The 16,484-nt window shown below is 40.3% G+C and overlaps 1 protein-coding gene across 6 annotated transcripts in view; it reads right to left on the reverse strand.

The window, feature by feature from the left end:
- Positions 1–2,346: 2,346 nt before the first annotated feature.
- Positions 2,347–16,484, reverse strand: part of Fam172a (family with sequence similarity 172 member A) — a 442,895-nt gene continuing 428,757 nt past the window's right edge. For all 6 annotated transcript variants that reach the window (XM_038321142.1, XM_038321147.1, XM_038321141.1 and 3 more), the window contains one exon: positions 2,347–5,106. In XM_038321142.1, coding sequence (XP_038177070.1) covers positions 4,964–5,106 — 143 coding nt within the window. In that variant the 3' untranslated portion in view covers positions 2,347–4,963. The remainder of the gene's footprint in view (positions 5,107–16,484) is intronic.

The raw sequence follows: 16,484 nt of genomic DNA on the forward strand, positions 1-16,484 counted from the left end.
AGTCTACAGTAGTCACATCTACATGTTAATCTCTGGTTTTGCCTTCAAACAGAATTCTGTTACAAAGGACTTGGAAAGATTTTGAATCTATTCAGGAGAGGAAAACTCTTTAATTTTCTGAGGAGTAAAAACTCCCCAAGAAACTTCATATAGCTTCTTAGATTTTGCTTCACATACGTGATAAAACATTGATTGTTGCAGTCTGGTGACCCATGAAATTTGGGGGTTAGTTTTCTCTTCAGACCAGAGCATATAATTATGCAAATAAAGGGCTGTCACTGATCTAGTGAAATACTCACAAACACATGCACTCTGAAATTGGACAGAAAAGGGAAAATGGTTTGTGATGTGTGTGCCGTGGTTTGCTTTCCTGCCAACTTTCCATCTGAGTTCATTATTCAAATCATAAACTTTAAAGAGACATATCGTTCTTGGGGTGTTGGGTGTCTTTCAGTTCAGATTCTTTGTTTTGGTCACAAAGTAAGTTCAATATCATTTTATCTATGAGAGTTTCATATGTCAGCCAGTGTAACAGCCACAGGAGAAAAAGCTGAGTGACCTGGACAGGCAGGTGCGGGGCATTCATACATTTCTTCCTAGAAACATGTTTCATAGCGATGTAGACAATGTTCAGTTTCAAAAACACAAAGAGTATAATGAAAGGTTTTACAAACTTCAAGGCAAAGGGCCAGGAAAAGTTTCCTGGAAAGACAAGGATTAAGTAAAATTTTCATCTTCTAAGTTTTACATTTACAAGAAAATACTGGCCATTCTATGATGTCCAGTTAGTGATCAAACCTTCAGAAGAGTTTTCTCTAAACAGCAAATCTTAAGGTTTTGTGACTCATTTTCCATTATGATTCCTACAAACTTTAATACTGAGAATTAACAACAATTCTGCATTCGATCAGTCACATGAATCTTGAGATTTCCCAGTCCCAAAGTTACCATTTCGAGGTTGTTGCATGGTTTTAGATGTCATGAAGGGTCCCACTGATGAAATCTGAGAAGTCTCTTGTCAGACCACTGACTGCTAAAGACATCACTTCATGAAAGCAGTGGTGTGAAACTTTAAAAACATTGACCCAGATGAATCAATTAAATCAACATCCATTCCATCTAGGGTGAGATTTAAAAATTATCATTGTCATTTAAAAATGCAGATTTCAAGATAAATGTTGGGATGTTTTGATAACTGTTTCTATTCTTCGACCTCTCTTAATGCATTTTGTGGCACCCTCTTCCACCATCTTGCAGTTGGTGGATATCCTTTGAGTGCAGTGTATGGCAGTTGCAGTGGTTTAAACCTCAAACCACCTCACAAAGCTAATGCTTTAGGTGGGGTAGTTTTAAGCGCTGAGAAGTGTTGATTAAAAACCCTTTCCCTGACTCAACCTGATCGGTGTATTTTTTTTTTCTGGAGATTAATAGAATATTAGATAAAATGAAGATGAACAATTCAAGAGACTCCTACTCAGTTATTCTATACAGGGAAGTAAGGAAGTATTACATTTTTTGAAAGGGGTATGTCTTAGAGTCTTTTATTTTATAATATTATGACAAAGGGTATATAAGTAGTCACCACAATTATCCCCCCTTTTGCCATAATATTTCAAATATATGACTGTTTCATGCTTATTTTTTTTAGCCTGTCCCCACAAGACATGAGAAAAGTTTCCAAAAGAATTGGCAGTGCGTAAGTTTATATGTGAAAACTACTTAATAGTAATTTTTCTTAAATGAATTTGTAGTACAGTTTCTAACAGGAGCCTATAAGTTAACAATCTAGACAATGATTACAACATGTAAGATACATGTTTGAATTGGAACTGTGCGATCCAGAGAAACAGGAAAAAATCTAATTTAAATTAACAGTGCTAATTTAGTTGCCACACTCTGTCACCCAAAGCCCCTTCAAAGGAGTGGAAGGCTTTGGAAGGAAAGGCTGTAACAAATGTAAACAGGTCAGTTTTGAACTGGACACACTTTATCAAGGTCTGACCATTAGCAGTTTGGCCAACTTACTCTTACTAGGCTCCCTTTAAAAAACATATTTACTGTATATTAATGGTTATTTTTAAAGCATTTTGAAGACAAGTAGTTCTAACTTCCTTATCTACATATTAAAAACACTCGGCTAAAAATGTTACCTTTATGACATATGTGAGCCAGGTAGATCGTCAACTAAAGTTAGGATATTGTTGTATAGCAATAGCAATAGTAATAATAAGCAGCTATAATGCCTATAATGTTGATGTATATGGTCCAGTCACTTCGAGGTCTCAGCTTTGAAAGCCTCTGTGCAGGTGATGAAAAAAGAGCTGAAGAGAAATAAAACACAGCTGCTTGTTGACAACCTTATTTATTTTAAAATGTTAAACAGAAAAGAGATGATAGGAGACTCTTGCGCTTTATTTATTTATTTTTTGATATAGAAACAAAAATGCATTCCAGGAAGCACGAGGCAGAATTCTGAGGAAAGAACAATTATTACAAGTAAATGGTCTTTCAGATATGTAGGGTAACTTTCAAGGACTGCATGTTAGGTCACTTTAGAAAGTTCCAAAGCGACTGCCTGGCACTGAAGCTTCAAGAGGACTGTTCTGAATCTCCAATTCATGTCTTTCTCAACCTACTTACTCTAAGAACTAAGCATATGATTAAGGAAGGGGGGAGGGAGAACAGCCTACTTTTAAACCATTACATGCCTAGAATCTTTTAAAGGAAATAACAGGAAGAAGACCAGAGAAGAAATATTACCATTGGCCACCACTCTGCAGGCGGGGTACTGTCAACTGCTTGCTGTTAGCTAGCTGTTAGCAAATACCAATAGCATCCCAATCCACAGGTTAAGAAATCCTATATTATAAGGAAGCGCTTTGCTTTGCTCTCTCTGGGTTGCTACAGTGCAGATCTACAAATAGTAACAGACATTTACAAAACATAACTTTGTAAATCTCTCTCTACCAGACAAGTAACAAGGTAACAATTCAGTGATTATAACGTACGTATCTCAAGGAAACAGTGACTTTCTCTATGTAAGTGAGAAATCTGGAGAGAAGGACCAGGAATCCTTTGGTTCATAAGCTGAGTGCATTTACTTTGCTTTAACTCAGCTGTCGAAGCTTAGCAAATTTATTCCTGCATAAGTGTTGGCTTTTGTTTTAATGTCACAAAGTTAGTTTCTTGTGAATATTTTCATATACTGAAAACATCAGATAATGTGTAACATTTGGTAAGATACATTCAATCAACAGCAATTTTTCAAACCTAGTCATTGGGAAGATATCATTTTTACAGAGTTCACCAGCCCTTCTAAAATTAGAAATGTAAGGGTCACTATGACAGAGCAATGTGCTTAACATTGGTGGAGTAACACATTTTAAACTTCCCAGGAGCTGGATACAATGCAGTTTTGATTCATCTTGAGTTGCTTCTGTTGAAGTAATATCAGAAGACATGACCACTGGCCACTTTACTTCCCTGGCACCGGAAACACAGAACTATTGAATGTATGTATATGCCAAAGAACACGAGATATAACCAATTTTAAAACTTGCTGAAATTAGTTCATAATATTAAGACAAATTCTCCATAAGTTTGTTGGGTACACATTACCCTTCTGAGTCATTAGCCAGTGCCACAGAATCATTTCAGACATTTTTTTACATGTTCTCAGAGAAGGCAGATGCATTACTTGTTGAATTTACTTAAGAAAGAACTGTTAGTATTAAATTCACAATCTCACCCACTGGATATAATCTTCACTAATTAAATCCTTCAAGTAACTAATGTTTTGTTTTAATCTGAAAGTCAGTAAAATGTCAACTTATTTTATCTTCTGTATGTCAGTGTTGGCCAGATCCCAGTTAGGTTAGAGAACCTAACCGCTGATAGGGAAAAACCCTATCAGAGGAAGTGGAACACTAAATATTTGGACCTAAAGGAGAGAATGATTCCCTTTTCGTAGTATAGATGGAAACTGAAGCATTTTAACCTCACTCAACTTTTCAGAAGGACGGGGGTATGAACTTTCATTTTCTTGACGATAGTAAAAAGAAAAACAAATCCTGTATCTGAAAGGGTTTCCTATATGAAAGGTGCAAGTACACTTAGTACGGATTTCCAACCAGCACTGATGCTGCGCAGTGGTGGTATACAGACAGCAAACCTTAGGTGTATCACCTAAATGCACTCCTTATGTTACATAGCTAACAGGAGGGGCAGTTCTTACAAGAAAGTTAGAAATTTCAGTGAAAATAGGGCCTTCTACCTACATCTAAAATATACGAACATCTTCCTGAAGTCTTGTTCAACTCGGCAGGTATGTTCAGAAAAAATAATTCGGATTCGGTACTTTATGAACATTTTATGCAAAGTTTTTTCTTTTGGTCTTGAAATGGGAATAGGTGGTTACAGAGAGAGAACGATTTGTACTCCCCAAACTACATAGTACATCACTGCGGTCATGTTCTCAATTTAAAGTTGGCATTTCTAGGATCCGTGAGTGTGGCCTTCTATAGAAGAGAGTGCTCACAAGATGACCCGAGGGAAAAACCTGGTTACAGTTAAAGTTTGAAGTCTAGAGCAAAGCTTGCTAAGTTAAGGGGGAGTAAAAATGGGCACCGTTGAGACTGGCTGGGCAGCAGTGGCCGCGCTGCAGCGGGCGGTAGGACCGCGCAGACGCCGCTCAGGCAGCAGCGCCCGCGGCTCGGCGGGGCGGGTGGAAGCGGGGGACCGTGGGGCTCGGGGCGCTTTCTGCCTCAAGGGCCGCCAACCCCAGCGCGAAGCCCCGGCTCAGCCCGCAGAAAATGTGGCCGCCGAGTCCATATTGCTTTGACAGTTGCACTCATCTAGAAATAATGCAAAACGCTATTTAGACGAACATAGGACGACCCTGTGCTGGAGGAAGAAAGCAATCTCAAGGGGGCCCGAGGCTGTGGGTCGGCGGGCGGCGGCGAGCTCACAGCTCCTCGTGCTTGATCCGGTGCGAGCGCCGCGTCAGGGCGGGCTTCTGTGAGCTGCTCCTGGCTTCCGAGGCTTCCGCGAAGAACTTGAAGATGGACGGGAAGCTCTTCCAGGAAGTTAGCTCGTGGCGGTCAGTGCCTGCGGAGACACACGCGGGATTACAAGGTGTCTCGCGGGGGTGTAGCCACCCGCAGGCGGCGAGGAGCCCCGCCCTCCCGGGGAGCGCCCAGCTCACCCGCCAGCCCCGGGACCCGGGTTCCGCCAGTCCACGCCTCCCCGCGGAGGCCAGGGCTGGCCTGCAGGGCCCCTGGGGGAGCGGCCTGGAGCGCCCTGGCCTCCGGCGCTCCGGGCCAATGGAGTAGCTCGGCGGGAGGGCCACTCCCTCTCCCGCCTACAAACCACCCACTTCCCCAGGCCTGGGATTGGTTTCCCCAGAGTGCTGGATCCCGAGTCTACCACACCCACCCCAGAGTGCCTCGGAGGCTTGGCTCCCAGGCTCTGTGTGTGTGTGTGTGTGGGGGGGGGGGGGGGCTGAAAAGGAGGGGGAAATCGTTCTTTTTCTGGCTCGTCACAGTCTCTGATGCTGGACACGACTGCTTCAGTGAGGTCACCGGGACCAAATCACTGTAGATATTTAATGCAAGGACAGATTCAAAAGAAGACCAGGGGCCTTGAAAGTATCCTAGGCGGGCCACACGCTTTACACTTTACAGAATTTAGGAGGAAAGAGCTAGAAAAGCCAGACAAAAAAGTGTTTCAAAGCGGAACCATTGAAAGCATTTTTGTCCCCTATTCAGTCGGGGTGTTCAGAGGAGCTGTAGAGATTATTTTACTACAGCTTCTGTCTTTGACTTGGGTTGAACATTATACACTATTTTTCAAATCAAATGGAACCTTTAGTTTGACAAAAACAGCAAGTAACATGTATGCATGGAAATATAGAATAACCCGGGCTTTAAAAAATATTTTTGATAGGATAAATAATCCAGTCAATAACTTCATAGTAGATTTTTAATTAAAAATAATTATAAATACTCCCCTCCTATAGAAATTATGAGTGGTTAGCTTTGAAACAGAATCTTGTCCTCAATCACTTAATTATGCAGATACTTCTCAGAAAGAAGTCTTCGAATTCAGGGCCTCTGCTACTTTAACATTGTTAATGATAATTCTTTAGTCTGTAATAGTAGGTCATTGCTATGGTTACTCTACAATGGTGCAACACTTTGCCTTCCCCCTTCAGCTATTCGCTGAGACCTGGTAACCACATTTGTTGCCTAGCAACAGCTTTGTGACAGTATCACAATCTGGGAGTTTTAACAATAAAGATGCTGTGGCTGCACTGGCTGGCCAGAGAGCAGAAAGCTACAGTTTGCGCACGTGACTCAACTGGGGAAAGTGTCCTTACTGAAGACTCCTCTCTTCACAGGGTGGCTTCACCTCCCTCTTTGCTGGCCTTATCAACCTGTACTTGGAACTAAGATCCAATATTGAAGTCGCACTCTGGAAATATATCCACATCACTGTATTCAGACTGAAAAATGAGGTCATTTCTCTATATGCTTGCGCATTTTTGGCAAAATTCACTTTCTTCAGTGGGAGGGATTGATGAGTATAGGTTTTACTGGTAAATCCTGAAGGGTCTGAATGAATTCTGATAATTTCTAATAGAATTTTTAGGGGGAAAAGTCTGACTTCATCAGTATGTATGTAAAAAATCAGTACTAGATTTTTTTAAAGGCCATTTATTGTGTACAGCTCTTGGAATATTGGGAGGTAATCTCACTCATATATTAATATTGTTAAGTATAGATTGATATTGCCACTGAGATTACATTTTGAATTGTTCAAGTGCTACATTTGATTTGAGTCACCATGTGGTTGCTGGGAATTGAACTCTGGACCTCGGAAAGAGCAGCCAGTGCTCTTAATCTCTGAGCCATCTCTTCAGCCCAAATTACTAGATTTTTTTTAAAACACAAGGAATATGCTGATATTTATTTATTTTAACTGTCAGTCAAATTATGCCCATCAAGGATTCCTTTGGATTTGGAGGTAGTTACAGTATCAAAACACAAGTGAACAGTTCTGGACACCCTCAAACACGCTGTTACAAATAATGCCATGTGCATTTCTGGAAGGAGGCTCTGTCTCTGGGCAGGTTTATGAAAAGTTTGTCTTTTTCTGCAGTTTCTCTGCCATTCACTTTTAATTTAGTAATAACTATTAAATTGCACTCATGAGGACAGAGTCTTTCATCTGTATTTCCTCTTTTTGAAGGACCATCCTCAGATGCATAATGGCAACAGCTCTTTGCAAACGCGATAGTCTGCCCCAAGCTTTAACTCTTTCTTTCCTGCTAACTGTCTACTCACATTTAGCATTTCTCCATGATTCTGTTACACCTAACGGTGTTGCCCAGGTGAGATTTCTCTCACAGTTCCTCTTTCTTCTTGAAAACCAATCCAATCTATGACACTGGAGGGACTTGGGAGTTAAGGTCTCAAGCAGTTTTAGCCCCCTGCCCTTCTCCCTATTGATGATCTTTCTGCGATTGGCCCCAGGACTTCTGAATCCTGAGCGAGTATGCACTCTGTTCCCGAGCTACATATCCAGCCCAGCAAGAGTGTCTTCATGGAAACCTGTGCAGCTTACATACCAACGAATTCTATAAAAATGGGAAAGTGTCTGAAAGCAGTCAGACAAGTGACACACACATACACGCACACACACAGTCAGTGTGACTTGCTAGATAGAAAGTTTACTGACAAATCATATGTAATGAATAGAGAGGAGAGACTGAAAACATAATTGTGGAGAAAAATTACCAAAAATACAATTCAAAAGAATTTCTTGGTTTGAGTCACTGTTTTCATTATTACTAGTCACTTTTTCTTACATGGCCCAACACCAAAAGGTCATGGAATAATTTTAGACTGCATGTATAATTTACATGTTAGGTTATGGTGAGCATAGGGAATATCACTGTTCACAAAGTCACCTCTGAATATGACAGAGTATCCTTATAACTGTATTTCATAGAGAAATCTCTTACCGTGTGCCCCTATTTTGTCTCTTTTCTAGAGACTTTTCTAAAAAACATCCACAAGAATGTTTTTTAAAAGCAAAAGGTAATGAATAAACATTATAATTTACTATGATAAAAGAAAGAAGAAAATATGAGTATATGATAAATGTTAAAAGGGTAACATGTCTATGATGCTTTCAAAGTGACACAGTTTGATTTTAAAAATGGATCTTTAACAAGAAAAAGAAGTATGCACAATTAGGAAGCAATAGAGACCCTGTCAATACAACTATGTTGATAATAACAGGTAAGGGAATTCTTGAGAAAATCTCATATATAAAAATCAAGAGTTTGTAATAAGTATTAGTGAGCCCCTATGGGATTAATCAATGAATTTATGAACTCGCCAACAGTTATTTTCAGAACGTTATAAAGAATCAGAAAAAACTCAGAGCACTAAGAAACAATGTGCTTCCTAAAAAGAAAGCACAACCACTAAAATTTGTCTTAAAATGAATGCTGGGGTTTCTAAAAAGAATATAATTAAAAAATACAAACTCATATCTGAACAGGGAACAGCTGCTGAGGAAGCCCTGCAAGCTCAAAATGGCAAAGTGGGAGTCTGCCACACGGAGGTGGTGGTGTGGAGAGCAAGGCTTAGGAATGTGTGAGGACACTGCCAGCTGCAGCTGTGAACACAGGCACAGCTGGTTCCGCTGCTAACATGTGTGTGCAGACCCTAAACATGAGATGTCAGGTTTGACCTAAGGGAAGATAAAAGAAATATGGAATGTAGAAACTGCCGATGTCTGCAGCTCCTGGGGAAGCCTTTGTTTGCTTAGCAACTTTCTGTCAAATACCTCTTAGCTTTGGTGGAATGTAAGAAGGAAAGGAGACCCATGGAGACAACCCTGGGAAGGAAACTCATTCTTGATGCCAGTAGAGTCTTTAGTAGCTACAGGGCTCTCACACTGAACCCCAGGGCAAACTGTCCTAATCAGCATCAAAAAAACCCCCCAATAAAAATAGATGTATTTTTATTACTTTTATTATTGAACCTACACAGCTGGTATACAGATGCTTTCTTTCTTCCTTTTTTTCTTTTTCAGTTTTGAAGTGGGGTTTGGCTGTGTAAGTATGGCTAAACTGGAACTCCTTTTGAAGACTAGGCTGGTCTGAAACTCAGACATCCACAGACATACCTCTGCCTCCCAAGTGCTGGGATTAAAGTGTGCACCACTATGCCTGGCCTGCCTTCTTTGGTTTTAACATCTGTTTAATCATATGTTACTTAAGACTTGGTATCGAAAAATACACCAACTCCCTCTAAAATTGCAATTTAAGAATGGGTAAAAGGGACTTGGAGGGATGGCTGAGAAGTTAAGAGAACAAGCTGTTCTTTCAGAGGATCCAGGTTTAGTTCCCAGCATCCACAGAGCAGCTCAAAACCATTTGTAACTCCAGTTCCAAGGGATCTGAAGCCCTCTTCTGGCCTTTGCTGGCACTGCACGCACATGGTGCACATACAGGCAAAAAAACCATGCACATTACAAAGTATATATTAAATATATAATCATATAATTATATGCTCACATATATTAATATAGATATATGCTTATATATGTTTAATATAGGTATATTGAAAGAATGAAAGAAAAGTGAAAAGTTCTCTTTCCTGTTGCCATTTTTTCTTCTGGTATTTTAGGTGATTTAAATATATTTAAACATAATTCTATTGTGTATGTTTGATGTCTATAATATACACAAAGCAAAATGGTCACTTCAGAGGAACAAATTAACATGTCACCTCAAGCAGTTATTTTCTTTCATGATAAGAACAGCTATAATCATTTTTCTTCCCTAACTCACCCTGCTCACGCTGTCCGGCAGGCACCTAGACTTGCTCTTGCTTGGGTTCTCTAGACTGCATCAGCTCCTGCCCCCCTCTCCTCCTCACCCGTCTTAATTCTCAATTCTCTATCTCTCTATGTAGCCAGGCCTGGAATGTAAATCTATGGAAATCAGGATGGCCTCTTCTTGAGCGCTGGGATTAAAGGTGTTTACCACTAAACCTGGCTTTTTAAAGAATCCACATGTAAGTTTTCTCTATGTCTGCCTCCCCTCTCCCCTTAGCACCTGGAGGTCTATCCATAGTGTGGCAAATTCCTATTAAAATTCCAATGGCACTTTCCATGGAAATAGAAAAAAAAAACCCTTAAAATTTATACAGAACTATAAAACCTCACTAGCCAAAGCAATACTGAGAAAAAAAATACAATAAAGAAGGGATGATACTTCATAACTTAAAACTGTGTTAGGAAGCTGCAGTAATCAAAATAGTATAAAACAATCAGCCAGTGCAGAGAGCCTGGAAACCAAACCTGCAACTTTTCACAAGGACACTCAGAGGATATAATGAAGAAAGGAGAATATCTTCAACAAACGGTGCTGAGGAAAATGGCATTCCACAAGAGTGAAATTGGACTCTATACTACACACATAAAATACACACACACACACACACACACACACACACACACACACACACACAGAGAGAGAGAGAGAGAGAGAGAGAGAGAGAGAGAGAGAGAGAGAGAGAGAGAGAGAGAGAGAGAAAACGAAGTACAATTTTCTCTTTTAGAAACAAAACTAGGGCAAACTATGCACTGGCTTAGTTGTCTATCCTGGTCCTCAGCTGTATAGACCACATGATAGGATAGATTTTGTGGGCATTTCTCCCAGAGTCCCTGACTTTGGTTCATTCACACATGTGTTTGCTGTACCCTATGTTCTAGTTCTAGGGTCTGGGGGTGCCATGCATATATATGAGCTCTCTTCTTGAAGCATGTTTGCTAGTAGGAGATAAAAACAATGTAAAGTAGCCACGGAAAACATTGCCTTCAGTGTGTGAGAAGCACTTCAACAAGATACAATATAGAATGCTAAGAGACTGAGGGGCAAGGTGGGTGTGGAGGGAGAAGGGGCCGTCAATTACAGCTGAGGAGAAGAGGAATTTTAACAGAGCCCTGGCTTGTAAGGGAGCGTCATGAAGGTCTTGGGCAGAGCTCTGTAGGCAGAGTTTGAAAAGAACAAGAATGCAACTCCAAAAAGAAAACACTGTCACAGTTAAGCAGTCTTTTGGTAGTGATGGAAACACGGAAGGGCTGATGATGAATAAAGCCTACAGCACCAGTAGGGCACATCCCTGGTACACCACTGACTCCATGCAGCACTCCACCTGCTGGGTGGCACCATCTATGTTCAAGGCAAGACCCTCAGAAATGTCCACACTGACATATTCTCAAGATTTACTGGTACAGAGCACATGTACTCTTTCCAAAAAGGGGGAAAAAAAGCAAGAAAAGGCTGTAAAATTAAAACCGGTAGCTCCATCTTTGGCATCCATAGCAAGGATTTGTGCAAGCTGCTGCTATGGGCTATCCACTTGTGGCTAACATGGCCTCCCCTCATTATGTGAGGATTTCCTGTGGCAGATGCCCATGGTTTTGTCCTTTCTAACTTCCTGGGCTCTTCATTGTATTCTAGGTATTACCAGCTTAGAAACTATCTGAAGGAGTTCTCATCCTGCCACACGATCTGGGTACTCTAGGCTTCTTTTGAAATCTAGATAAAATCCTCAGTAAATTTGTAGGTCTTGCTGGCATTCTGTATGACTGTAAAATCAGTGTCACATGGGCAATGCCAAGGCTATCCACCAGCGTAAGTAGTAAGAGACTTAGCAGCCTGCAGGTGGCTGGGTAGTAGGTGGAAAGGTTTCCCAAGGTGGCCTTGTGGATCAGGGGCTCTGGAGCTCTCTTAAAACAGTCTTTCGAATGAACTAAAACTCTATACCTTTGAACTTGTGATGGGTGGACTGAAGCCAGTTCCTGAGATGCCTGTCTTTTCCTATTGTCCCAAAGCAAAGTACGAGGTTTCTTTTTGATGACCCTTGTCTCTTTTCAGCTTGCACACACTACTCTCCTTGGCTACAACTTTGCATGGACTTCTTTTCTTGGCAAACAATATGTTTTTCGGGGGCTGGAGAGATGGCTCAGAGGTTAAGAGCATTGCCTGCTCTTCCAAAGGTCCTGAGTTCAATTCCCAGCAACCACATGGTGGCTCACAACCATCTGTAATGGGGTCTGGTGCCCTCTTCTGGCCTGCAGGCATACGGACAGACAGAATATTGTATACATAATAAATAAATAAACATTAAAAAACAATATGTTTTTCTAAGCTTTTATTCTTTGCTTTATGCTCATAATTACCACTGTCCTCTTGGTTGCTACACAATACAACAAGAACCACACCGAAGGCCACCTGCTAGGCTCCTGGAAGAATTCTACCATATCAGCTACTTCCATCTCCCTCAAATTCAGCTTCCCACAAGGTTCCAGGACTTGGACAAAATGCACACAAGTCCTTGAGAACAATGTGTCTAGCCCATACTATGTACTAGCCCAGTTCCCTACATTGTCTTATTCCTATCTGAAACTTCAGAAGCATAGGCTTAATGGTTCACACAGATCAGCATGTTGGCTTTCTGAGATCCCATCAGAATTACAACCTACACAGGTTTAAGCAGCCTAGAGTTTCTTTAGCCTGGTGTCTAAACTTCCCCAAGTTTCTGAAACCTGGACCACATGACTGAATGGTCACAGTGATTTCTCCACGTGTTTGTCCTTTTAACTGCATCCTTATGACTAGAACCAAAACAAAACAAGAGGGAACAATTGATTTTGGCTGATGGTTTCAGTGTACCATGCCAAGGCGGGTGTGTTGGAGCATAGCAGTTCACTCAGTGACAGCAAAGAAGCTGAGAGACAGAGTATTTGTCTGTGTACAGAGTTTTTTTTTTAAAAAAAATATTTTATGCGTATTGGTGTGAAGGTGTCAGATGCCCTGGAACTGGAGTTACAGATAGTTGTGAGCTGCCCTGTAGGTGCTAAGAATTGAATTTAGGTCCTCTGGAAGAATAGCCAGTGCTCTTAACTGATGAGTCACCTCTCCAGTCCCTGTAGAGATTTAATTTATAATTTGAACATATTTTTTATTTTTCTGCAACATCCATGAGTGCTGTTGCTGGCTGTATATATAGTTTCAAGAAAAACTGGCATGGCTTCCAAAGTCATTATATCATTTTACATTATTGTGTCCTATATTTGAACAGTGTTTCTATATTAGAACAGGACAGACTAATTCTTCTGTTTATTCTTTGTTTTTCTAAAGAATACTCAGGCACAAAGTTCCTTCGCCTTTCCACATAAATTTTAGAATAATTTTTTCTATGTCTATCGTATGATACAGAATTAACCTTGTCAAAAACAGATGCCCCTTTGCTCCTGAATACTGAATACACTGCCTAGCAGGAGTTCTTCATTGACCCGGAGCTTCGGCTACACTGGGTAGTTAGTTTATTTACTAACAGGGTGCAGGAGGGCAGTTTGGCTCTTCTGTTGCTACTGCAGTTTCTGGAGGACTGAGAGACTAGTGTGAGTCACATGGGTGCTCAATGACTACAGTGTAAAAATTATAGATACTGGGGCTGGAGAGATGGCTCAACAGTTAAGAGCACTGGCTGCTCATCCCATAGACCCAGGGTTTCATTCCAAGTCCTCACAACCCTCTGTAGCTCTAGTACTAGATTAGATGTCCTTTTCTGGCCTCTCTAGGCACTGTACATATATGTATGGTTCACATTCATGCCAGCAAAACACCCATACACAGAATAATAAACTGAAAAAATTTAAGAAGTTTAGATACTAAACTTTTGATGAGAGTTTCTGATTTGAAATTTCCCATGTGTATCCTCATACTTTTTTTTTTTTTTTAAAAAAAAAAAAAAAAAACAGCACTGTCCTCTAGTCAAGTCGTAAACAATACCTGAAAGTCTAGCTCAGGGCTGTCCTCTGCTCTGGCTGCTGCTTTATTACTACATTTCTGCTGTAACATGCTTAGCTGCAGCTGTAACAGTTCTCAGGCAGTTTAAGAAGCTGTCACTTTCCCACTCTGGGAGAACAGTCAAATGTGAAGGTAGGCTTGGGAGCCCAGAACTTCAGTGTACCAAACCAAAGCCACAAATCAATCAAAAGACCTGCTAAGAGGCAAGCCTCCTGCAGGCAGGCTGCTTTGCCCCTTCCGCAACCAGTAAGACCCTCTAATCTACAAGTCTCACTCCACCTCCAAACTCACCCATTCAGGGAGACCTCAGCAGCTCCCTGAGACAGAAAGTACCTGCACACTGCGAACCAAAAGTGGCTCCCTAAGACATAGACAAGAATTGCAACGATCGGTTCAAGAAATGATCCATGAGACACAGACACTGACTGCAAGGACTGGACCAAGAGGCAAAGACACTGCTTGCACCAAATAAAGGAAGATAAGGGTAGGCACAAGTGCAAGAATACATTCAATAACCTAAGAAGCAACATGGCAACACCAGAACCCAGTGGTCATACAACAGGAAGACCTGAACATCCTAACCCAGAAGAAGAAGAAGAAAATGACCTTAAGTATTACTTTATGAAGATGACAGAGGCTTTTAAAGAGGACATGAAAAATTCCTTTAAATAAATTGAGAAAAAGACAAAACATTGGAACAAATCAAAAAATCTCTTAAGAAAAGCCAAGGAAACCAAGAAAAAACAGTCAAACTGGTGAAGCAAACAGTTCACAGTTTTGAAAGACTTGGAAACTGAAAGAGAGGCAACAAAGAAAACACAAACCGAGGGAATTCTGAAAATGGAAAATCTGGGTAAACAGAAACTACAGATGCAAGCACAACCAACAGAATACAAGAGATGAAAGAGAGAATCTCGGTGTTGAAGATATGATAATAGATTCATCAGTCAAAGAAATGTTAAATCCAACAAATTCTTAACACAAAATATCCAGGAAATCTGAGACACCATGAAAAGACCAAACCTAAGAATAATGGGGTTAGAATAAGGGGAAGAACTAAATCTCAAAGGCACAGAAAATAAATTCAACAAAATCATAGAAGAAAACTTTCCCAACCTAAAGAAGGATATCCCTTTAAAGGTATAAGAAGCTTATAGAACACCGAACAGACTGAACCAAAAAAGCCCCCTTGCCATGTAATAATCAAAACACTAAACATATAAAATAAAGAATATTAGGAGCTGCAAAGGAAAAAGGCCAAGTAACATATAAAGGCAGACCTATCAGAATTACAACCGACTTCTCATACGAAACTGTGAAAGCCAGAAGTTCCTGGACAGATGTGTTGCAGATACTAAGAGATCATGGATGCAAGCCAGACTGCTATACTCAGCAAATTTTTCAATCACCATTGATGGAGAAAACAAGATATTCCATGACAAACCAGATTTAAACAATATCTATCTACAAATCCAGCCCTACAGAAAGTACTAGAAGGAAAACTCCAACCTAAGAAAGTTGGCTGGTCCCACAAAAACACAGGTAGCAGATAACCTCACACCAGGAAACCCCAAAGAATGGAAACACATAAACACTGCCACCAAAAAAATTACAGAAATTAACAATTACTGGTCATTAATATCTCTTAACATCAATGGATTCAATTCACCTATAAAAAGATACAGGTGTTAACAGAATGGATACAAAACCAGGATCCATCCTTCTTGTGCATACAAGAAACATATCTCAACTTCAAAGACAGACATTAAATCAGAGTAAAGGGTTGTAAAAAGATTTTCCAATCAAATGGACCTAAGAAACAAGCTGGGTAGCTATCCTAATATCTAACAAAATAGACTACAAACTAAAATCAATCAAAAGAGAAGGACACTTCATACTCATCACAGGAAAAATCTATCAAGATAAGTCTCAATCCTGAACATTTATGCCCCAAATATAAGAGTACCCACATATGTAAAAGGAACATTGTTAAAGCTTAAATTACACATCAAACCCCACATACTAATAGAAGGAGACTTCAATAACCCACTCTCACCAATGGACAGGTCAGCCAGACAGAAACTTAACAGAGGAATAAGAGAACTAACAGATGTCATGAATCAAATGGACTTAACTGACATCTATAGAACATTCCACCCAAACACAAAAGAGTATACCTTTTTCTCAACAGCTCATGGAACCTTCTCTAAAATTGACCACGTACTTGGTAACAAAACAAACCTCAACAGATATAAAAAACTGGACTAACCCCTATATCTTATTGCATCACTTAAAGTTAGAATTCAATAACAACACTAATTGAAAAAAGCCTATAAACTCATGGAAATTGAACAGTGCTCAATTGAATCACTTCTGGGTCAAGGGAAAAATAAAGAAATTAAAGCCTTCCTAGAAGTCAATGAAAATAAATGCACAACATAACCGAACCTATGATACACTATGAAAACAGTGCTATGAGGGAACATAGCTCCAAGCGCCTACATAAATAAAGTGGACAAATCTCACACTGGCGACTTATGAGCACACCTGAAAACTCTAGGACAAAAAGAAGCAGGGTCATCCAGAA

Source organism: Arvicola amphibius, chromosome 3 (assembly GCF_903992535.2).
Source record: "Arvicola amphibius chromosome 3, mArvAmp1.2, whole genome shotgun sequence".
Lineage (NCBI taxonomy): Eukaryota > Metazoa > Chordata > Mammalia > Rodentia > Cricetidae > Arvicola > Arvicola amphibius.